Genomic DNA, 24,147 nt, shown 5'->3' with positions numbered 1-24,147 from the left:
CTGCAAAAATAAATTGTAAAAAAGATGGTCACGGTCTCAAAATTGGATTTTTATAAATCAATTTTATGTTAAAAAATTAAAAATCATAAATTTTAAAAAATAATTGATATCACGAAAATCTTTGATTAATTCTAATTGTGATGATATGCAGTTTTATATGAATCTAATGGGTATTTAGCTAAATATCTTTGATTGAAATTAGAGTTTTTATGGTAGCCATTAACCTTCGCCCCAGTGGGGGAGCATATGTTACCACCCTGTCGCGTTTTTTTTGCGTGCGGATAAAAAACCGCGGCGCGTAGCGCCGCGCCGCTTGGGGTAGCTTTTGGTACATCAATTTTGGACAATGTGTGAAATTTTTGACCCCAGGTCATGTCAGGTCAGGTCACCAGGTCAAGTTAACTGACCAAGCCTAAAAAAGTTTGCAATCATGTCCAGTCTGCAGTGTTTGTCAGAAAGGTTTCAAACTTGGTGGATTGCATGCTGTTATGGGCGCCTACAATTTGTATATCTCAGATTTTTTACATCCGTGACCTAAGGTTAGGTCAGTGGCGTGACCTTTCCATTACAAGTCAATGGAGAAAAATGAAAATGCCTCTAGATCCGTGTGTACGCATAGGAACAGTCCAAATATTTAAGAATCACAATGACTTAGTCCACTCGTGATGACCAAGGTGTCATTTTTGCTGATAGCCTCTAGAAAGGTCATCCGAGGTCATTTGAGGCTACAAACAGTTTTTTGCCCATAACTCGCGATTGGAAAGAGATAGAACGCTGGGATTGGTCTCATTGTATTTGTCTTGTTGAGACGCATCGACTGATATGCAACATGACCTTTTCCGGTCAGGTCATGACCTTGACATGAGGTCAAATTTTCAAGTTGACCTTTCAAGGTCAAATTATAGTTCATTCGACGCGTCTCGGCGAGAGGAACACGATTCTGGCAATATAAATGTCGTGGCTTTTTTTAGTAGAAAGTTATTGTCGAAAAACACTTCGTAAAAGCAGCTATTTTTGGAGTTTTTGCCCTCTGGAGGCTAAACCGTTGACCTGAGGTCAATATTGATAATGACCGTTTCAAGAGAATAGTTCAAAAGCTATCGATTGCTGTTCCATGCGTTTTTCTAGCTACCATAGTTCCTGAGATAGCGGCATGTTTTCTGAAAAATATAATGACGATTGGCAAATTTTGGCCTTTGATGACCTCTGGTGACCCCAATATTGCTCTAAGGTGAAAAATGACCGCAATACTTTCAAACGTACGCATTGAGAGCTATCGACTGCTTTTTACCGCGTCTTTCTAGCCCTCTTAGTTTTTGAGTTAGAGGTGGGTGGTAACATATGCCCCCCCCCCCCCCCCCACTAGGGCGAAGTTGGCTGAGACCGCCACTGGGGCGCGGGTTTTAAGTTTGCCGGGCAAGAAAACCCCATTGACGAAATTTCATCAAAGTATGAGAGGTAGGGTGTTATTTCGAGTTTTTTTTTGGTCGATCTGTCGTGGAACGCCCCAGTTGTTGTTAGCTACCCATGCACAAGGCTGCAACGCACCCTGGGTAAACCAGAACAACAGGAGAAACCCCTAGACTCTAGAGCTTTCTGCTGTGTTCGCTTGGTGGGATTATTCCTCGTTATACTTAAATTGCATTGCACTATTTTAGTCTCCAAACCTGAATGTAGTTTTTCGTCAAAATCGAGCAATGCCGGGCCCTCGGCCAAGGCCGATAGCGCAACTGTGCGTGCACAATGCTGCAACAGAAAAGGAAGACGGATCACAGACCTGGAAAAATTCAGGCCACGTGTCGCATCGTTAAACTTTTTGCGAGCTGTCAAGCAGCTATCACGGCTCAGAGCGAGGCACCAGACGTTGTAACTTGTGTGGTCCGCACTCTGTCCCTATTGCATCCCGATATATATTGTCCTGTGATGACCCATCAAGCCAAAAGAAGCTATCTACCATGGGCGTAGGAACGTCATGAAAAGTGGGTGGGCCACCCTGTCAAGGGGCCTCCTTTTCCAAGGGGCCTCCTATTTTCAGGGGCCTCCAACTTTTGCCTCGTCCTGCTGGCTGTTTTGAAGTATGATCTCCAAATCTAGCTTCTGAGATCGGACAGATGTACCCAGGGCGTAATCGCTTAAAGTGACCATCCCACCTTAACATTAGTTTTGAGTTGAGATAGCCAAATTGGTGGCCATGGCCTGAAAATACCGGTTTGGGTACTCACAACATCGAAAAATGCTTTAATTCGGAGATATGGAATTTCAAACTTGCAGTTTTCGGATTCTAAGGGGCTAATGCATTGGTATGCCCCCTTAGAATTTGTGACGTCAGCGGAGATCTACCGATTTTTAAATCTTTTACTAAAACGTTTGGTAGCACGCGGTGGTATATGCCACTTTGCGCGCAACAAATGCCGCACTTTCAAATAAAGTCGCTAGGAACAGCGGAGATCCCAAAAAGTTAACAAAAGTAAAAGTCTAATATCTTGAAAACTGGTGAATATTTTTCGATGAAATTTGGTAGATATTGGTTTTCGCTCTTTCTGAACCGAGCGACATCACTTTCATGCCAATGCATTAACTTTTTTTAAGGTGGGAGGGTCCCTTTAAGCGAACAGTGCGGAAAGTTCGCACTTTTTTTAAAACTTATTCCCCTCCGATTTTTTTAAAAGAATATATTTGCCGCAAACGGCGCATGACCCCTGAAAACCCTTACACAAATGTCTTCCTCGTTTCCCAGGTGCCCCCATTAGCTTCATAGGCGCCCTCTTTGGCATATAAGCGCCCTATGTATAGTCATCAGAGACATCCCTATATGTCCCACAGTCGCCCCGTTGTCGCATACAATGTGCGCTTATCATAGGCGTCTCTCTTTTATGGACACTTGAAGGCGCCTCTCTTTGCCATGCCGGCGCCCCTGTTTCTTATGAATGCACCCCCATGGCACTGATCAATTGCAATTTGCAGACCTCTATTGCATGTGGACGCCCATATATGTAGGCCTCAGAGGCGCCTCTCTTTCGCATTGAGGCGCCCCTGTGGGCTTCATAGGCGCCCCTCTATTGCACGTAGGTGCCCTACTGTCTCAGAACCGCTCCCCTTTGGCATGCAGACGCCCATCTTTCGTACGGAGGAGCCGCTGTGGTTCTTAGAGAAGGCATGGTGCTCCCAGACGCAGATGGGGCTCTCGGAGTCGACAGTGTGGGACCTTCAGAGTCGCTGATGGGTGCCCGCCAGATGTGGACCCTCGGAGACGCCGGTATGGGGCCCTCAGAGATGCCGGTATGTGGCCCTTAGAGACACCGGTGTGAAACCTTCAGATACTTCAGTGTGAAGCCCTTACAATTGCTGGTGTGGAGCTATGAATGCGCTGGCTTAAATCCCTCAGAGGCCGGTACATGGACATTAGAGCTCATTGAGAGCTTGTGTGGTGCCTTCAGTGGCCTTGTGGAGCCGTTAGACATCAACATGGTGCTCTCAGGAGCCGGTGAGTCCTCAGAGTCACCGGTGTGGGGCCTTCAGAGCTCAAAGATACTGGTGTGGGGCCCTCAGAGGTGTCGGTGTGGGTCCTTCAGATGTACCTATAGAGCCTTGATATGCACAGGTGTGGTGGACCACAGAGGCGCCGGTGTGGGGCCACCAGAGCCACCGATATAGGGCCCTAAGAGACACTAGTATGACTCTCAAAGGCGCCGCTGTGTGGCGCTCATAAACACTGGTGTGGAGCCATCACAGGTGGGTGGAGCCGTTAGAGGCCGGAAAGGGCCCTTAGATGCCTACAAGGAGCCTTCAGAAGCCGGCGTGGCACCCTTATGGGGATAAGCGTGCCTACTTAGGAGCTGAGCTCTGTGGGGCCCTACCGAACCGAAATATGGCCACGGCCAGTTGCCCCCGCATGGCTCTTCGGACTATCTTTATCAGGGGCCTCATCTGCCTAGTTTGGATAGAAGGGCCTCTCAGACCATCAGTCTCATGGGCCTCCTCTGGCTAGTATAAATAGAAGGGCCTGTTAGACCATCAATCCTAGGGGCCTCCTTTGGTTAGTATAAATAGAAGAGCCTCTCAGACAATTAATATCAAGGGGCTCCTGTGGACAGTATAAATAAAAGGGCCTCTCAGACCAGCATATTCGGGGGCCTCCCTAGAAAAGTGTAAATGTGGATAGAGGGCCCCCTCAGATTCATTAGGAATGGACTTCTCTGACTATCAGTCTCAGGGGCTGGCCAGTATGAATATAAGAGCCTCTCAGACCATCGGTCTCAGGGGCCTCTTCTGACTAGTGTGGATAGAGGGCCCTCCAGACCACCGGTTTCAGGGGCCTCCAGTGGCCAGTTCTATGAACAGAAGGGCCTCACAGCCATCAGCCTCGGGGGCCTCTTCTGACTGGTGTGAATATGAGGGCCTCTCATACCATCAGTCTCAGGGGCCTCCGCTGCCTAGTGTGAATATAAGGGCTTCCCAGGCCATCAGTCTTAGGGGACTCTTCTGACTGGTGCCGGATTGAGGGACCTCCCAGACCGAAAGTTTTGGGGTCTCCTCTGGCCAGTATGAATAGAAGGGCCTCTCAGTCCATCAGTCTCATGGGCCTCTTCTGCCTGGTGTGATTATAAGGGCCTCTCTGAGGTCATCAGTCTCAGGGGCCTCCTCTGACTACAGTGCAGATGGATAGGCCTCCCAGACCATCAGTCTCAGGGGCCTCTTCTAACTATTGAGGATAGAGGGGCCTCCTCTGACTAGTGAGGGTAGGGGGCCTCGGCTAGACCGCCAGTGTCAGGGGCCTATTCTGACTAGTGTGGATGGAGGTGCCTCCCAGACCACCAGTCTCAGACCTCTGACTAGTGTGGATAGAGGGGCCTCCCAGACCGCCAGTGTCAGGGGCCTCCCCAGACCAGTGTGGATATTGGGGCCTCCTCAGATCCACTAGGGCATTTCAGTCCATCAGTCTCAGGGGCTTCGACTGACAAGTATGAACAGAGGGCCTCCTTGGATCTATCACGGCCCCTTGGAGTCCGTGTGTGGGGATTCGTGGAACTTATTTTTACCGAGTTTGTTTATTCTGGAAGGTGACGACGTCCTCTCAAATCGAGACGAGGGGCCTCGAGTAAAAAGTGGGTGGGCCAAAACACATGGTTGGCCCCCCACCTCGAAAAGTGGGCGGGCACTTGCCCACCTGCCCCCCCCCCCCCCCTGTTCCTACGCCTATGTTATCTACAACTACATGTCAATCTCTCAGTATTCGTATAGGTACCCAATTTACCCCCGATCTGGATAAACATCATCCCTCCGGTAACGTCATGCCACAACCCCACCCTCTGACATGACATGAGGGCCAGCCAGGTGTGTGACGTCACACCTGGGACGATGACGTCGTCGTCGGGCTCGGCAACAGTTGTATCGACCAGGCGTGGGCGGCAGCGGCGGCGGCGGCGGGCTGCGGGCGGGCTCAGACGAGCCGCCGGCCGGGCCCCGGCGGACGCGAGCATGGCCCTCCCTCGGCCTCCGCCGGTCCTTCTCATTAGTGCCGTCACCGCCGTCATCGCCGCCGCCGCCGCCACCGGTGACGCGACGTCATCAGGTGAGCTCGGCTGCCGCCGACTGAGCCGGCTGAGTCGGCTGAGTCGGACGGCACGCGGCCAGTCTCGTCGGCTACCATCTGGCGAGAAATACGCGCGGCACCGCCCACGCACACATTGGAGAACAAAATTGCTGTCGCTATGTGATTTATCTGACTGACTTGTCTCTCAGTTTCCACTCGTGACTCGATGCCCAATATTGCTATTATTTTGATTACGATGTGCCCTCATGTTCTGACTTATTGCTATCGGGTTTTATTGCGAATAGCCTCGGCAAGGCTGATCATGCCGTAAAAAAACTGTAGACATTCAGCTCGGGCATGGCCAATAAAGGCACGAATATTACAGGCGTTCTATCCAACAGCAGGGATTACAGGTAAATAAATACTCTAAATTTCTAAGTGATTTGAACATTTGAGCACCTACCTAATGTAAATATTTGAACAATTAATTCGCAATGTTTATTCTCAAAAGAATAAAGACCAACACGTCAGAATAAAGGTGGGCACCATCAAAATGGCTTATACCACAAAACGCGATAATAGCTGACCGCATAATGGCGGCAACGCAACAAGCGGCAAGAGCCGAGCACTCATGGCCGAAACTATAGCAACAGGTCCATCCCTAGACAATAGAAGTCCCCTAGCGAGTCAAACAGCAAGCGGCAAAAGCCGGGCGATAACCGAAACTATAGAGCCGTCTCTAAACAAGACATAGTTATGTAGACGTCCCTTATAGCGTGTCCGTCGCCTCATTCTGCGTTACGAAAGTCACAGTTAAAAAAAAACCTCAGTGAGGCAGACACTTCTGTTCTCACAGACCAAGTTCGATATTTGGCCCCGATTGACCTAATTTTGACCTGAACTTGAGACTTGACATGCACATCGTCCAACTCCGATCAAAGTCACCACCCATTTCGTTACTGATGTTCTTATCGGACCTATATCATTGATCTGGAACTTCGTAGGTATGACAGCTAATAAATAGGCATGAATATTGAAGATCTTGTCTTTCAAGCCATACCATACAGATGCATTATAATGACTCTCAGTCAGCTTTTCACCAATTGGGCTCTAAAGTCAATAACAACGTACTTGTAGTTTTGACCCTTTGACCCGACCTTGATCTCGCCTTGACTTTCGATTGGTTCTACTCAGGGGGTGTCGAAGTCTAGTAGGAAAATCTGGCAAATTCCCTGCGTGACGTCACGTCGGGACTGACCGAAGGCACCTTGCACTGAAAGATACGGCAGAACGGCTATTTTTGAAAAATGATTAAAAATACTTTTGTGCTGTTTTGACACATAAAACGCTTATCAGCATGTTCCTCATCATGTGATAAAGCCATATCCGTGGTCGAAAATAGCTGAGCCCCTCCCAATTTCCAACCACCGACCTCATAAGCAAAGGATGTAAGCGTAATCCTTAAGGGTGACTTTCCAATACATAATCGTACATATGCGTCCTTATGGAAATCGGTAGTGTGGCGATTGGCGACGCGCGCGACATCTGTGTGGCGACCAAGTGGCGACTGTGGCGACACCTGGTGGCTGCTTTTCTGCTGTATGTAGGCATAGGGGTTTTGCCAGTTATGGTTCCTACTGCTACACAACTATGTTGACCCAATACTAGAAAGTTATTTTGCCAGTAAAAGGCAAGCAAATTGAAAGTCAATTTATAAAATTGCTTATTTATGATAACGAGAAAATAATAAAGAAGTTTTGATTGAATATTTATTAAAATATCCAACCGTGAAACTATATTCTGGTAGGTTTAGTAGAAATTAGTCCGTGCAACCTTGTTTAGGGCCTTGGGTTCTACCTACTGTTCAGTGTGTCACCAGAAAACATTTTTTGCTCGACATAAACTTCGTCAATGTTGTCAAACTGGATGTGCTAGCCCAAACTACGAGTTAGGTGTAGAGCCTCACGCGTCTTGTTGGCGTGATTTCCGAGTGATTGGTAGCGTAACATTCTATAGTCATTCTCGGCTGTACCGAAAAATGCCTATACCACGCAGAGACAAGAGCTCAGTACAAAATATTGATTACAATAGCTTCGGCGCACTAGCAGGATAGCAAACCAACTACGACAAGACTTATCGTCTCGGTGCACTCGCTGACACATTTATTTTTGACAAGAGTGCTTGCACAGTAATGCAAAGGACAGCAGCTGATGATGTGTAAATTAGAGGATCAAGCAATAGATGTCCAATGTCAAACGATGCTAAAGGGACACTCAAATGGCCTGCCACTTTTGTTTAGTGCTAGTTCACATGCAGCGGTGACAGTCACGATCAGCCATGCATGCTTTTTAGCAGAATTGTAGCGTTATATAACTAAAACTATATAAAGAAGCATGTAGGAATTGTTCTTATATTGACTTGCAAACCCGCCTACGCTTATTTGGAAATTCCGACCTCGACGAGCATCTGTGCAGTGCAAATGGTAGCGGACAGCCGTAGTTTCTCTTACCAAAGTGGTGGTTTTCTACCACAGATGCTCGTCGAGGTCGAAATTTCCAAATACGCGCTACGCACTTTGTCTCGTATTTCTACTACAGTTTGTACTATACCTAACGAAAAAAGAATTGTTGGTAACTAATATTTAAGTAACATATATAATAGTGATACTAGAAGAGCGAAGCACATTTTTTATGTCGCATACATTAGGTCAAGTTTTTCATAATTTGCTTAACACTGGCTGTTCCAGGCTTACCTATATCCCTGCATTCGCCTCGTCCCTTGTGATAAATTGTTGTTGTCTATCTGAGACCTGACAAGGGAAACCACATATGCGCGAGGGGCGGAACCCCATCAGGGTGGAACCACACATGCGGGCTAACATCCGGCTTGTTTACGCCGCCAGTGAGTGGTATGTGCGTGTATGCGTGTCTGTGTGTGCGCGTGCGTCACCTGTGCTATAAGGCGATGTAGGTATTTATTGGCAGTCGATGACGGCCAACACCTGCTCTGGGGGGACTGGCTGATAACCACGGGATGTGCTCACGTGCGCGTGGTGTATCTGACAGGGCTGGGCCTATTGGTGCGTGTGAAAGCTGCACTTTCAGGAGGGGAGACGCGTCAACCTTGGATGATGTCGCTTGTTACCCTAACGTATACAAAACATCCAATGACGAGCATGCTTTTTTTTTGTACAGATGTTCAACTTCTTCAAGCCATTCAGAGCGAAGATGGAGCAATCGACAGACTTATTCGTGATGTGCTCAAACTTCAGGAGGCAAAGGTTAGTAACGTTTACCGAATACTGCTATGTAGTTCGCGACATTTGAGGAAGAAAGAGTGTGTTATATAGTCGTAGACAGAGAAAGAGGGAGGTATATGTGAAAAATATAAATATTTTGCAGATATAGATAGATATTAAATATATTTTGATATTTAAACAAACCGTGCTACTCTAACCAATCATAGCGATCGTTCAGCTGGTGAAGCTATATGACGAGCATTATATTTTTTCTGAGTTAGGGCAAGGTCACTTGACGTGACCTACATGTGGCTTTAGCGATCTGGGTCTGAAATTTTTACTTTATGTATCTTTTGGAGTACCTCGTTCACAGATGTCTTCGATAAGTCGCAGGGTGGTGTTCAACTCCCACCTGGCCCGCCGGCGCGGGTTGAAGCTGGCACCCCTTATCATTGCTAACAACGGCGTTGTAACGGGATGGGATAGTGCCATTTCAGGCTCTGTTAACTCACATTCGTCTGTATGCATTATTACCTGCTTACAGTGAATACTGAGTAACTAGAGTCAACACTTCGCCGGACCTATTGGTTTTCCACACGCGCCGGCCGAGGGGGGGCGGGTACGACCCCCCCCCCCTCGCCGTTTCGCCTCTGGTAGAGCTAGCGCGTCGCGGAAAAAACGAGCGTGTGCGCCGTTACGAGACGCAGAGATTGGTACCCAATTTTAAGGTCCTAGGTTAACCGGTGACCTCTGAGGTCAGGTCAAGTGCCCCAAGGTACGGCTCAGTTTTTGGTGAATAACTTCGCAAAAAAAAACGGCCGCACAGCCGCGATTTTGGCAGCATCGTGTTCGCCTCGCTCAGGCGCATCGAATGATATACTTTTTGTTCGGGTCAGGTCAACTTAGGGTGTTGCCCTCAGCTCAAGGTCAGGTCAGCACCCCCAGGTCACGAAGTTGGTCGAAAGAGGTCATGTCGCATATCATTCGATTCGGCAGGTCTTCCTGAGTCCATTGGTGGCTTTCTCGACTCGCTAGCTCAATTTGCTCGGGAGTTATTGACGAAAAACTAATATGACCTTGATGACGTCATAAATGACGTCACGCAAGGTCAACATTGCAAAAGTGACGCATCTAACCTTGCAAGGAGTGCATCAAATCACGATTCTGTGTGCTTGAGATAGTTGGAGATCGTTCCCGGCGCCAGAATAGCAGTTTTCATTTTTCCCCTTTGACTTAAATGGTGAGGTCACGAAAATGACCTGACCTTGACCTTTAGGAAAAATCCGAGATATACAAGTTATGAGACACGTAATGGATACTAGATCCTGCAAGTTTCATTTCCCTGTGAAAGCTCCTCTGGCAATGAGGGCGTTGCGAAGTTGCGACATCTGAAGACCGTGCAGAGATTCACTTATGACGTCATAACTCATAGTTCAGTGACCTGACCTGACCCGAAAATGTGGTTGGTGTCAAAAGACTCGGCTTGAACTAAAGGTCAGGTATGCCAAGTTTTATCTCTCTATCACCAGCGCGTTCGGAGCTATCGCGAAAAACCCTATGGGGACGGCCCCCTCGGCCGGCGAGGGTTAAACTGAATAACTGATATCCACACTGCACAGTGCACAGTGCAATTTGCAATTGGACTTGCAACGGCTAGGGCTTCGCGATACCGAGATACTAGGATACCAAGCAGGATACTGCACAAAAGCTGGATCCACTCTTTGAGCTTCACACAAATGTCAATTTCTTACGTAACTGGTTAACCGGGTATGGTAGTTTAGAGCTGAGCTGTTACTCTAGTTTTTCTCCGCTTTTTTTTATTGGATATGTGGGGCCATAACTGGCTCTCATGCCCCTAACGGTCACCTCGTCTACCATTGACGGAACCAATTACAAACTCCATTTGTCGCCATAAATGTACCCACTCGAGTGTCGCCCCAACGTCTCGTGTGTCGCTTGGTTCTGGTTATGTTCCTCGGCCGAGTAATTAGTCCATCTCCAATCTGGCTTTCCTGAAACAGCGCTGAAAAATAAACTTCTATTTTCTCATGCATGTTTCCGCTTACGTAAGGATGGTTCTAAGCGACTTATCCAGGTCACAGAAAATGGCGTTCGTTAACTTACCATATGTGGAAGCTCTTGTTTAATGCTCATTTGTCATTTCCAAGATGAGAGTGATGGATTATTGAATTTAAATCAATGGCTCATGAAAATTAATTAACTTTAAAAATAACATCGTATTTTAGGGCGTAGCCCTTTAAGTAGGTATTTAAAATGTTATCGTGATTTATTCGTTTTTTTCGGAATAGTTTAATTATCATGATGATTTAGTTTTGTTTAATTACATTCGAAATTCATTATCAGTGCATTTTAACAAAACAGTGACAAGTTGCGCATATTCTTTTTTAAACCGACTTAAGGGAGTCGTGAACCTAATCTGCGCCCTGTAGGGGGATACCATATCGACCCCCTCCCCTTTTCTATCAATATCTCCTATTATAGCACTGCAGCTATCACCACCAAACATTCAGGATCCCCCGGGCATTGATTTTACACCTTGTGATATTTTTTTTAAGAGGCTATGATAGGTTGGCCACAAATGGCGTCAAAATGACGTCATGTTCTGCCATTCTCGACCCCAAAAAGGTTTCGTGGGAAAAGCTGTCACGCTTATAGCTTTGAAGATGGAGAAAAATGGTTGACGAATAAAAGGTGCAGAATATTTAGGGCCACAACACTGTTTTTTCGAATGTTTTAAATTATTAATTTTGATCCCAAAAAAATAAGAACAGTGTTTTTTGGAGTGATAAGGCCCTCAAAATAAAGAAATATCAAAATTTTGAAAAGAACGGATATGTGTATTAACTCTTAAAGCCTTCCAACGACATACCAAGTTTGATACCAATGCCTTCTTTTTTTAGCTAAGTTATGGCGAAAAAGGCTATTTTAGAAAAGTTAATGACGTGATATTTTCTACCTCAATTTTAGCCGTTCTTGACAACGTAGTTCAAAACTAAGACCAACATTGGATTTGCCGTGACGAGCTGCATCAAATTAGATCTTATTATGCAAAAATATCAATTTCGAAAATTGACCTTTTTGACCTGACCTTGGCCTGACCTTCACAAAAACAATTTAAAGCTAAGGGGCAGGTAAACGATGCTATTTCAATCTATTTCAAATGCAATGAAAGCATATCAAATAACGGTAAACTGTACGTTTATCAGCCCTGTCGCCTCTCCTATATGCTGAACTTCGAATACTTTCATGGCGATCCGACACCCAGCCGCCTCTCCCACCCAGGAGCTTTCAGAGTTGGGCCGGCTACGGGCGCCGCTTCTGGCCCCGAGCCCGGTGACCCGGGGTCGCGGACCGGACTTGGAGCGGACGGACCACCCGGTACGCCAGTTCGCTTACTACCCCAGTGACCCGGAATACAGCCAGCCTCGTCAGCACACCGCCGCAGCCACGGACAAACGGCGAGGGGAGCAGCCGACGGTCGGTGGACAACACAAATCTGCAGGTTAGTCAGTGGTTGACACAATCCCACAGGTAAGTCAGCGGCCTATACACAAAGCCAAACGCTTGTCAGTGGCCTACCCAAACCCACAAGTAAATTAATATTGGTTAAATCAGCGGGTGACACAATCCCACCGGGTAAGCCAGCGCGGCGGTCAACACGACACTAGTACATATAAGTCAGCGGACTATAGTACAAAACGACAGGTAAGTCAATGGTTGGCGCAATCCCACAGGCAAGTCAGCAATTAACACGACCTCAGAGCGACACCGACATGACCCCATATCAGCCGACCCTAACCCAAAGGTAAGTCAACACTTTGACACGACCCCACAGCGGCTGACACGACACCACGACCGTAACAGGATAGTCAGCGGTCGACATGACCCCACAGCGGCCGACATAACCCCACAGGCTGCATAGACAGGACACGACCCCCACAACTCACAGGATAGTCTAGTCAGCGGCCGACATGGCCCTACAGGCTAGTCAACGGCCGACACTACCCACAATTTCGATTGATCGTCTCAACCCTGCAGAAGTTAGAATCAGCCAAAAGCTGCGCCGCTTTATTTCGCAGATACCTCTAGGTATCTGCGAAATAAAGTTCATGATAGATACCTCTAGGTATCTATCATGAACCATGGTGAGCGCACTGGACCTCAACGAGCGGCATAAAAATAACCTTCCTATTCTTCCGCGGCCCTGATGAATGGCCTTGACCCGTCGGTGTGTCAGTGACCCGACATCCCTCACCAACTGATCTGGGCTGGGCCGTAGGAGCATTTCGCCAGCTTTGTGATATGATTCATTATCCAAAGGACACGATAGATTTAGTTAGCGATTACTGACAGACGAACCTAAATTAGATGTAGGACGAGAAGGAAATGGCGGTGCAGATAGGTTCAGATTTCAGACGATTTATTGCCAATAAGTCCAGCCATTCCAATAAGTCCGCGGCAGGTCGCGGTGTCCATAGGTTCTTCGCGTGGAACTGGAGTGGCGCGGCAAGAGGTTGAAGAGGAGACTGCAGATGGAATGTTTACGGTTATACCCGGCAGTTGCTGGGGTATTCCGCCACCTGCCGTTTGCAGGAGGGAGGAGGGCGTTAAACGCCCCTAGCCAATAACTCGAAAATCAATAAGGGTCAAGGTCAGGTCAAACACCTAAAATCGGGCTTTCAGAAGCATGGATTCTGGAACCTCTTATTGGGCGTCTCTCGTCATAAACACTGTCAAGTACACAATCCTTCATAAGTGCTACACGAGTGTCAGATTCATGTAGGGGTCAGCCAAGCATAGGTCAGGGTCAAGGTCAGGTCACTGGTCAGTCAGGTAAACACATATCCTCGAAAATCTAAACTGGTTTTCGCAGCCTATGGCACATGTTTTACGGGCACCGTAGAGAACGATGGTGACACATACGAGTACGTGCTTGGTAGAAAAAATCAATTTAAGAAATGCATGCATCATGGTCGTGAAGTAGCCACGAGAAATTGACAAGATTCAGTACGTCCATCAATTGAGCAGCAGATTGATATTCGCGAATATCAAACAAAAAATTCGATATTCGGACGGGGAACGCAATAACTCAAGAACCAGTGAACCGATTTTGATGAAAATGCCCTCATTCGATTCCCCGTTCCTTATTGCAGGTTGACAGCGATTTCCAGGTCACTAGGTCATGACCTTCAAGGTCAAGGTCAAGGTCAAAGGACGGGGAACGCTCTACAGCCTAAAGTTACCGTCCGATTGGCTTGTAAATGGTCTCAATCGATTCCTCGACCCCGATTCCAGCTTGACAGCGATTTCCAGGTCACTAGGTCATGACCTTCAAGGTCAAGGTCAAGGTCAAAGGACGGGGAACGCTCTACAGCCTAAAGTTACCGTCCGATTGGCTTGTAAATGGTCTCAATCGATTCCTCGACCCCGATTCCAGCTTGACAGCGATTTCCAGGTCACTAGGTCATGACCTTCAAGGTCAAGGTCAAGGTCAAAGGACGGGGAACGCTCTACAGCCTAAAGTTACCGTCCGATTGGCTTGTAAATGGTCTCAATCGATTCCTCGACCCCGATTCCAGCTTGACAGCGATTTCCAGGTCACTAGGTCATGACCTTCAAGGTCAAGGTCAAGGTCAAAGGACGGGGAACGCTCTACAGCCTAAAGTTACCGTCCGATTGGCTTGTAAATGGTCTCAATCGATTCCTCGACCCCGATTCCAGCTTGACAGCGATTTCCAGGTCACTAGGTCATGACCTTCAAGGTCAAGGTCAAGGTCAAAGGACGGGGAACGCTCTACAGCCTAAAGTTACCGTCCGATTGGCTTGTCAATGGTCTCAATCGATTCCTCGACCCCGATTCCAGCTTGACAGCGATTTCCAGGTCACTAGGTCATGACCTTCAAGGTCAAGGTCAAGGTCAAAGGACGGGGAACGCTCTACAGCCTAAAGTTACCGTCCGATTGGCTTGTCAATGGTCTCAATCGATTCCCCGACCCCGATTCCAGCTTGACAGCGATTTCCAGGTCACTAGGTCATGACCTTCAAGGTCAAGGTCAAGGTCAAAGGACGGGGAACGCTCTACAGCCTAAAGTTACCGTCCGATTGGCTTGTAAATGATCTCAATCGATTCCTCGACCCCGATTCCAGCTTGACAGCGATTTCCAGGTCACTAGGTCATGACCTTCAAGGTCAAGGTCAAGGTCAAAGGACGGGGAACGCTCTACAGCCTAAAGTTACCGTCCGATTGGCTTGTAAATGGTCTCAATCGATTCCTCGACCCCGATTCCAGCTTGACAGCGATTTCCAGGTCACTAGGTCATGACCTTCAAGGTCAAGGTCAAGGTCAAAGGACGGGGAACGCTCTACAGCCTAAAGTTACCGTCCGATTGGCTTGTCAATGGTCTCAATCGATTCCCCGACCCCGATTCCAGCTTGACAGCGATTTCCAGGTCACTAGGTCATGACCTTCAAGGTCAAGGTCAAGGTCAAAGGACGGGGAACGCTCTACAGCCTAAAGTTACCGTCCGATTGGCTTGTAAATGGTCTCAATCGATTCCTCGACCCCGATTCCAGCTTGACAGCGATTTCCAGGTCACTAGGTCATGACCTTCAAGGTCAAGGTCAAGGTCAAAGGACGGGGAACGCTCTACAGCCTAAAGTTACCGTCCGATTGGCTTGTAAATGGTCTCAATCGATTCCTCGACCCCGATTCCAGCTTGACAGCGATTTCCAGGTCACTAGGTCATGACCTTCAAGGTCAAGGTCAAGGTCAAAGGACGGGGAACGCTCTACAGCCTAAAGTTACCGTCTGATTGGCTTGTAAATGGTCTCAATCGATTCCCCGACCCCGATTCCAGGTTGACAGCGATTTCCAGGTCACTAGGTCATGACCTTCAAGGTCAAGGTCAAGGTTCTCGAATATCAAACTAAGAATTCGATATTCGGACGGGGAACGCAATAACTCAAGAACCAGTGAACCGCTTTTGATGAAAATGCCCTCATTCGATTCCTCGTTCCTTATTGCAGGTTGACAGCGATTTCCAGGTCACTAGGTCATGACCTTCAAGGTCAAGGTCAAGGTCAAAGGACGGGGAACGCTCTACAGCCTAAAGTTACCGTCCGATTGGCTTGTAAATGGTCTCAATCGATTCCTCGACCCCGATTCCAGCTTGACAGCGATTTCCAGGTCACTAGGTCATGACCTTCAAGGTCAAGGTCAAGGTCAAAGGACGGGGAACGCTTTACAAGCCAATCAGACGGTAACTTAAGGCTGTAGAGCGTTCCCCGTCCTTTGACCTTGACCTTGACCTTGAAGGTCATGACCTAGTGACCTGGAACTCGCTGTCAAGCTGGAATCGGAGTCGAGGAATCGATTGAGACCATTTACAAGCCAATCGGACGGTAACTTTAGGCTGTAGAGCGTTCCCCGTCCTTTGACCTTGACCTTGACCTTGAAGGTCATGACCTAGTGACCTGGAAATCGCTGTCAAGCTGGAATCGGGGTCGAGGAATCGATTGAGATAATTTACAAGCCAATCGGACGGTAACTTTAGGCTGTAGAGCGTTCCCCGTCCTTTGACCTTGACTTTGACCTTGAAGGTCATGACCTAGTGACCTGGAAATCGCTGTCAAGCTGGAATCAAGGTCGAGGAATCGATTGAGACCATTTACAAGCCAATCGGACGGTAACTTTAGGCTGTAGAGCGTTCCCCGTCCTTTGACCTTGACCTTGACCTTGAAGGTCATGACCTAGTGACCTGGAAATCGCTGTCAAGCTGGAATCGGGGTCGGGGAATCGATTGAGACCATTGACAAGCCAATCGGACGGTAACTTTAGGCTGTAGAGCGTTCCCCGTCCTTTGACCTTGACCTTGACCTTGAAGGTCATGACTTAGTGACCTGGAAATCGCTGTCAAGCTGGAATCGGGGTCGAGGAATCGATTGAGATCATTTACAAGCCAATCGGACGGTAACTTTAGGCTGTAGAGCGTTCCCCGTCCTTTGACCTTGACCTTGACCTTGAAGGTCATGACCTAGTGACCTGGAAATCGCTGTTAAGCTGGAATCGGGGTCGGGGAATCGATTGAGACCATTGACAAGCCAATCGGACGGTAACTTTAGGCTGTAGAGCGTTCCCCGTCCTTTGACCTTGACCTTGACCTTGAAGGTCATGACCTAGTGACCTGGAAATCGCTGTCAAGCTGGAATCGGGGTCGAGGAATCGATTGAGACCATTTACAAGCCAATCGGACGGTAACTTTAGGCTGTAGAGCGTTCCCCGTCTTTTGACCTTGACCTTGACCTTGAAGATCATGACCTAGTGACCTGGAAATCGCTGTCAAGCTGGAATCGGGGTCGAGGAATCGATTGAGACCATTTACAAGCCAATCGGACGGTAACTTTAGGCTGTAGAGCGTTCCCCGTCCTTTGACCTTGACCTTGACCTTGAAGGTCATGACCTAGTGACCTGGAAATCGCTGTCAACCTGCAATAAGGAACGAGGAATCGAATGAGGGCATTTTCATCAAAATCGGTTCACTGGTTCTTAAGTTATTGCGTTACCCGTCCGAATATCGAATTCTTAGTTTGATATTCGAGAACCTTGACCTTGACCTTGAAGGTCATGACCTAGTGACCTGGAAATCGCTGTCAACCTGGAATCGGGGTCGGGGAATCGATTGAGACCATTTACAAGCCAATCGGACGGTAACTTTAGGCTGTAGAGCGTTCCCCGTCCTTTGACCTTGACCTTGACCTTGAAGGTCATGACCTAGTGACCTGGAAATCGCTGTCAAGCTGGAATCGGGGTCGAGGAATCGATTGAGACCATTTACAAGCCAATCGGACGGTAACTTTAGGCTGTAGAGCGTTCCCCGTCCTTTGACCTTGACCTTGACCTTGAAGGTCATGACCTAGTGACCTGGAAATCGCTGTCAAGCTGGAATCGGGGTCAAGGAATCGATTGAGACCATTTACAAGCCAATCCGACGGTAACTTTAGGCTGTAGAGCGTTCCCCGTCCTTTGACCTTGACCTTGACCTTGAAGGTCATGACCTAGTGACCTGGAAATCGCTGTCAAGCTGGAATCGGGGTCGAGGAATCGATTGAGACCATTTACAAGCCAATCGAACGGTAACTTTAGGCTGTAGAGCGTTCCCCGTCCTTTGACCTTGACCTTGACCTTGAAGGTCATGACCTAGTGACCTGGAAATCGCTGTCAACCTGCAATAAGGAACGAGGAATCGAATGAGGGCATTTTCATCAAAATCGGTTCACTGGTTCTTGAGTTATTGCGTTCCCCGTCCGAATATCGAATTCTTAGTTTGATATTCGAGAACCTTGACCTTGACCTTGAAGGTCATGACCTAGTGACCTGGAAATCGCCGTCAAGCTGGAATCGGGGTCAAGGAATCGATTGAGACCATTTACAAGCCAATCGGACGGTAACTTTAGGCTGTAGAGCGTTCCCCGTCCTTTGACCTTGACCTTGACCTTGAAGGTCATGACCTAGTGACCTGGAAATCGCCGTCAAGCTGGAATCGGGGTCGAGGAATCGATTGAGACCATTTACAAGCCAATCGGACGGTAACTGTAGGCTGTAAGGCGTTCCCCGTCCTTTGACCTTGACCTTGACCTTGAAGGTCATGACCTAGTGGCCTGGAAATCGCTGTCAAGCTGGAATCGGGGTCGAGGAATCGATTGAGACCATTTACAAGCCAATCGGACGGTAACTTTAGGCTGTAGAGCGTTCCCCGTCCTTTGACCTTGACCTTGACCTTGAAAGTCATGACCTAGTGACCTGGAAATCGCTGTCAAGCTGGAATCGGGGTCGAGGAATCGATTGAGACCATTTACAAGCCAATCGGACGGTAACTTTAGGCTGTAGAGCGTTCCCCGTCCTTTGACCTTGACCTTGACCTTGAAGGTCATGACCTAGTGACCTGGAAATCGCTGTCAAGCTGGAATCGGGGTCGAGGAATCGATTGAGACCATTTACAAGCCAATCGGACGGTAACTTTAGGCTGTAGAGCGTTCCCCGTCCTTTGACCTTGACCTTGACCTTGAAGGTCATGACCTAGTGACCTGGAAATCGCTGTCAAGCTGGAATCGGGGTCGAGGAATCGATTGAGACCATTTACAAGCCAATCGGACGGTAACTTTAGGCTGTAGAGCGTTCCCCGTCCTTTGACCTTGACCTTGACCTTGAAGGTCATGACCTAGTGACCTGGAAATCGCTGTCAAGCTGGAATCGGGGTCGAGGAATCGATTGAGACCATTTACAAGCCAATCGGACGGTAACTTTAGGCTGTAGAGCGTTCCCCGTCCTTTGACCTTGACCTTGACCTTGAAGGTCATGACCTAGTGACCTGGAAATCGCTGTCAAGCTGGAATCGGGGTCGAGGAATCGATTGAGACCATTTACAAGCCAATCGGACGGTAACTTTAGGCTGTAGAGCGTTCCCCGTCCTTTGACCTTGACCTTGACCTTGAAGGTCATGACCTAGTGACCTGGAAATCGCTGTCAACCTGCAATAAGGAACGAGGAATCGAATGAGGGCATTTTCATCAAAATCGGTTCACTGGTTCTTGAGTTATTGCGTTCCCCGTCCGAATATCGAATTTTTAGTTTGATATTCGCGAATATCAATCTGCTGCTCAATTGATGAACGTAGATTCAGTCCATGATGTTGGAAAATGTTCCATGACAATCAAAACGCGAAGATAGCCATTTAATGGTTTATGGTATTGGCAGTGTAATGGCGTTTACGGCATGTCTGAAGTCTATTATTGTGATTTTCCATATATAATTTTTTGAACCTATGCAGTTTTTGGTCGAAAACTCAAAAATCATGACGTCACTAAAACCTCGATATCTCAAAAAATTTTCTGACCGATTTTTTGAAAATTCGTCACAATAAAGTTGCATTTATTTCCTACATGTACCCAAAATATGGCGCGCTGAGGCGTGCCGTTTTTTAGCTATACCTAGGCGAGAAAGTGCTTCTTATCCCCGCCAGAAATGTGCGGGTTATGCCAAGTTATGCTATCAAATTATGTGCCACAAGGTTTCGTTACTGGTTTGTACTGTATTTTGCAAACATTGTTTGCAAACATGGCAACAACAGCAGAAGCATGACATGGAGAAGCAAATAGAGTGATGGACAGACATGTGCATGGATCCGAGAAAATGGATATGGGATCTGCTCCCACGGATCCTGATCTCGGATCCGATGGGATCATAGATCCAGCTCTTTAATTTATGGAGAGATCCGCAGGGATCACAGATCCGAGTCTCATTTTTTGCTTGAGATCCAGTGAGATCATAGATCCTCACTTATTTTTTGTCAGCACATATATCCCAAAAAAGCACTTGTTTCAACTCACAAACGTTCTGTTTTAGTGATTTTATGTGATCGCACGTCATAATCCATAGTTCTATTTCACTTATTGACATAGAAACCCCTTAAAACCCGCGCCCCGCTGGGGGGGGCAGAATCTGCCCCCCCCCCCCTCCGTTTTTCGCCAATAACTTCTAAACGCGTTACGCCAGCGACGTCAAACTTACAGTACCTTATTATACATCAATTTGACACGTTCCCGGAAAATTTGAGCGAAATCCGTCGGAAATTTTTTGAGAAATTGACGTTTTAGTGACGTCATGTTCACCATTTTCGCCTCAAAAACGGCAAAATTTCAAACGCCGCTAACATCTTCATTTTTAAAGGAATCAAGACGTAACAAAAAAGTTTATACGTCATTTCACTTTCTCTATCACATGGCAATCTCAGTTTTTTGAAAATTTTGGATTTTGACCCAATTTTTTTTCAAAAAACTGACTTTTTTGGGGAAATAATTATAAAATCCAAAATTTTGCGTGCATCAAAAAAACCGGAATATATGTCAGAGAAGTGGTCTTTGTGCACCTACATACCAATTTTTAGAAGAATCGGTTCAAAAATGTGGGAGTTATTCAAAATTGTATGACGTCACGACACACAAAAATTTTGAAAAATGATTTTTTGGAAGTTCTAGACCTCGTACGGAAACAAAAATAGCACCATTCGATTTGCCGTGAAAAACTGCATCAGATTAACACCTTTTTAGGCCTTAACAACCAACTTCATAATTTGACCTCACTTGACATGACCTTGACCTGACCTCGACCTGAAAGTCATCCAAAGATGGTCCATATCACTTATTGAGTGTGCCTATTGAATTCTATGAGTAAAATGACCCATAAAACATGTGTCGCACATGCCCTTTTCTATATTTTGTTTTTGGTGTATTGTATTTTTGTATTTGTATTTGTATTTATTGCATACCATTAACAGGTCCGAAAACCCAATAATAGACGCAGTCAGACATATAAAAACAATAAATACGACACACATTGTTAAAACTTCACACTGTATGGCGAACGAACACAGACACACACTTCATAAACCGAGAGCGCCTTCCAAAAATGTCCGCTCCAGGAGTCACCTGGTACAGGCTATTAATCCGACGTGGTAGACGGCAAAACAATCCATCTTTGATGGTGCCTACTCTGGCGGCTGGGACATTCAGACAGGGCTGCGCGCGAGTTGCCCTGGCTGGGACAGCAAGTCCGAAGCTGCCCAGGATTTCCACGGAGTCAACACGGCCCCCGAAGACGCCATGTAGGAAGGCGAGGTCGTGTTGCGCCAGGCGCTGTTTGATAGTTAGAACGGCGAAGTGGAGCAATAGCTGTGCGTAGTCAAATGAGTTTGAAGGGCGATTAGAGTTAACAGCTAGCCAGATTAAAAACTTATGCTGGACCCTGTCCAGTCGCGCCATGTAAGACACTGCGGCGCCCGACCAAATAACGCTGCCAAACTCCAAAACAGAACGAACGTGAGCGTTAAATGCCGTAATAAGGGGAGCTGGCTCGAACCTGCGCCCTGTCCGCGCACGTGAGGTTTGGAGCGATCGCAGGTAAGTTCCCAAGGCACGATTCGCCCTCCCGACGACGTCATCGATGTGAGAAGCAAAGTTCAATTTTGAGTCCAGAATAACGCCTAAATCACGCATCTCAGATACGCGATCCAGGGTGACATTGCCAATGGAGTATGACGTCAGGACAGGCTTTTTGCGCAGAGTAAAGGTAATAAACTTGCATTTTGCTGGGTTAAGTTTTAGTTTCCAAACGGTGGACCAAGAAGATAGGATGTCTAAATCGGCCTGAAGGGTGACAGCATCGTCGGGAGAGCGAATCCGCCTCAGCAGCTTCACGTCATCAGCGTACATCAGGCATGTCGATGAGATAGAGGACGGAACATCATTGCAAAATAACACAAACAAGATCGGGCCACAGATACTGCCCTCCGGCACCCCCGACCCAACCGGCACCCAACTGGACGCCGTCCCGCTCAGCACCACGCGCTGCTCTCTCCCACATAGGTAGGACTCAAACCACCTCAGGGCAGCTCCAGACAGATGGTAGGAATGATGAAGTTTGTGAAGAAGGAGAGAATGGTTGACGCTGGTGAAAGCTGAGGAGTAATCCGTGTAGATAACATCTGTCTGGAGGCCATCGGCAATTGAGTCCCACAGCTGCTTAACGAGGCAGGCAAGGTTAGTAGTACAGGAGCGGCGCGGGAGGAAGCCGTGCTGGGCCGGAGAGATCACAGGTGAGGCATGGACCATCAACTGGTCACACGTTACGCGTTCTAAAATTTTTGAGCAAATGGGCAGAAGCGATATTGGTCGATAGTTAACCCGGCACCGCCTGGGCTATTTCCGTACCCACGACAGCCTGGGGGGGGGGGGGCGGATCCGACCCCCCCCCCCCTGTTATCTCGAGAACCAATGGTCGTATCGAGCCCCGCGAGGCGGCGTTCGAAAGGTCTCTACGAGAACCTCCCAAAGCACTCTTAAGATTTTAAGATTGAGGTCAACTTTCGGGTCAAGGTCAGGTCAAAGGTCAAATTCAGGGGTTTTGCATGAATCGGCTTACGGACAGCGGAATCGATAGCTGCTGCTCGAAACTCACCAAAAATGACCTCAAAGGCCTAGTGAAGGTACCATGTGCGTATAGGGGTCATACTAGGTACAGGTCAAGGTCAGGTCAGGTCACGAAAGGTCACGGTTTTCACTTTCTGCTACATGGGCGTGCGACACATGTTTTATGGCTTATTTTTCACGCCGAATCCGATGGTAATGGTTATATGTGACCCCAAGTCACTGTGCTGGTGATGAGTGTGCATTGAAAGCATAAAAAATCGTTTATACTATACATAACTAAACGAGGGGTAAGAAAAAAGGTCAATTTTTCAACTTTTTTATTTTTGACATAAAAATGCACTTTTCTAGACGAGCTTTGTCCCAGGAATCTAGTGGTGCCATTTGTTTTCACATGCGATGTTCAGAAGTGCCTCTAATTCACGAAAATGCTTATGACGTCACCATGCCCTATGCATGTTGGAGCTATTTTTTACAATTTGGGGGTCAAAAATCAAGATAGAAAGTTGAAATTTGGGGCATCTAATGTTCTAATAGAGCTCTACAACATATATTCCGGTTTTTTGGAAATTTCTAAAATTTTGGATTTTATTAGCTGTTTTCCAAAAAATATAGTTTTTTGAATTTTTTAGGGGTGAAAAACGCATTTTATGCAAAATCCGAGATAGCCATTTTAAAGTACTCGTTGAGCTGCGTCGTTTGATGTCCTTAATTTGCAATTTGCTTCAAACCCTGATTTTTGGCGATTTTTTAAACATTTACCACTTTTTGACTAAAAACGCCATGTAGTTACATCACTAAAATCGATATATCTCAAAATTTTTTGAGATTTTTTTCTTAAAAATTGCACAGAAGACGTCAAATTGATGGGGGAGAAGGTATGCCAAGTGTTAAGTAGATAGCGAAAGTGGTTCATGAGTTATTCAAGAAAAACGGAGGGGGGGGGGGTCGGATCCGACCCCCCCCAGGCGGTCGCGGGTTAAGCGGATCTTTTCGGCAGCCTTTTTTGTGTACCGGTGTGACGTGCGCGCGTTTCCAAGCTGAAGGAAATTTGCCCTGTTCGAATGATAGACGGCAAATTTTGGTCAGAGGGATCGAAAACTCTTCAGCGCACTCTTTTAAGATGCGGGCACTAAGGCCGTCTGGCCCACACGCCTTGTGGACGCTTTGGGTCATCAATAAGTTAAGAACGGTGTCGTGATTGACCGAAAATCTGCTAAGAACGTCAATGTGGTACGATGTGACTTCCGGAAAACTATCGACCGTACCGTCGGAGAATTTTGAGGCAAAGACCCGACTGAAACACTCAGCCCGCTCGCGATCATCAGTAATATCGCGACCGTCAACTTTGAGGGCCGGCACAGTCCGTCCTGAT

At 47.3% G+C, this 24,147-nt stretch overlaps 1 protein-coding gene across 1 annotated transcript in view; it reads left to right on the top strand.

The window, feature by feature from the left end:
- The first annotated feature begins 5,443 nt into the window (after positions 1-5,443).
- The window catches only part of LOC122365874 (protein cab-1-like), a 30,139-nt gene continuing 11,435 nt past the window's right edge, over positions 5,444-24,147 (top strand). The window contains exons 1-3 of the mRNA XM_043337473.1: positions 5,444-5,572; positions 8,728-8,813; positions 12,075-12,294. Coding sequence (XP_043193408.1) covers positions 5,479-5,572; positions 8,728-8,813; positions 12,075-12,294 — 400 coding nt within the window. The 5' untranslated portion in view covers positions 5,444-5,478. The remainder of the gene's footprint in view (positions 5,573-8,727; positions 8,814-12,074; positions 12,295-24,147) is intronic.

Source organism: Amphibalanus amphitrite, unplaced genomic scaffold (genome assembly GCF_019059575.1).
Source record: "Amphibalanus amphitrite isolate SeventyFive unplaced genomic scaffold, NRLGWU_Aamphi_draft 000029F_arrow, whole genome shotgun sequence".
NCBI classification, from domain to species: Eukaryota; Metazoa; Arthropoda; class Thecostraca; order Balanomorpha; family Balanidae; genus Amphibalanus; species Amphibalanus amphitrite.
The sequence above is the reverse complement of the archived record's forward strand: the minus strand, read 5'-3'. Positions and strand labels throughout refer to the sequence as shown.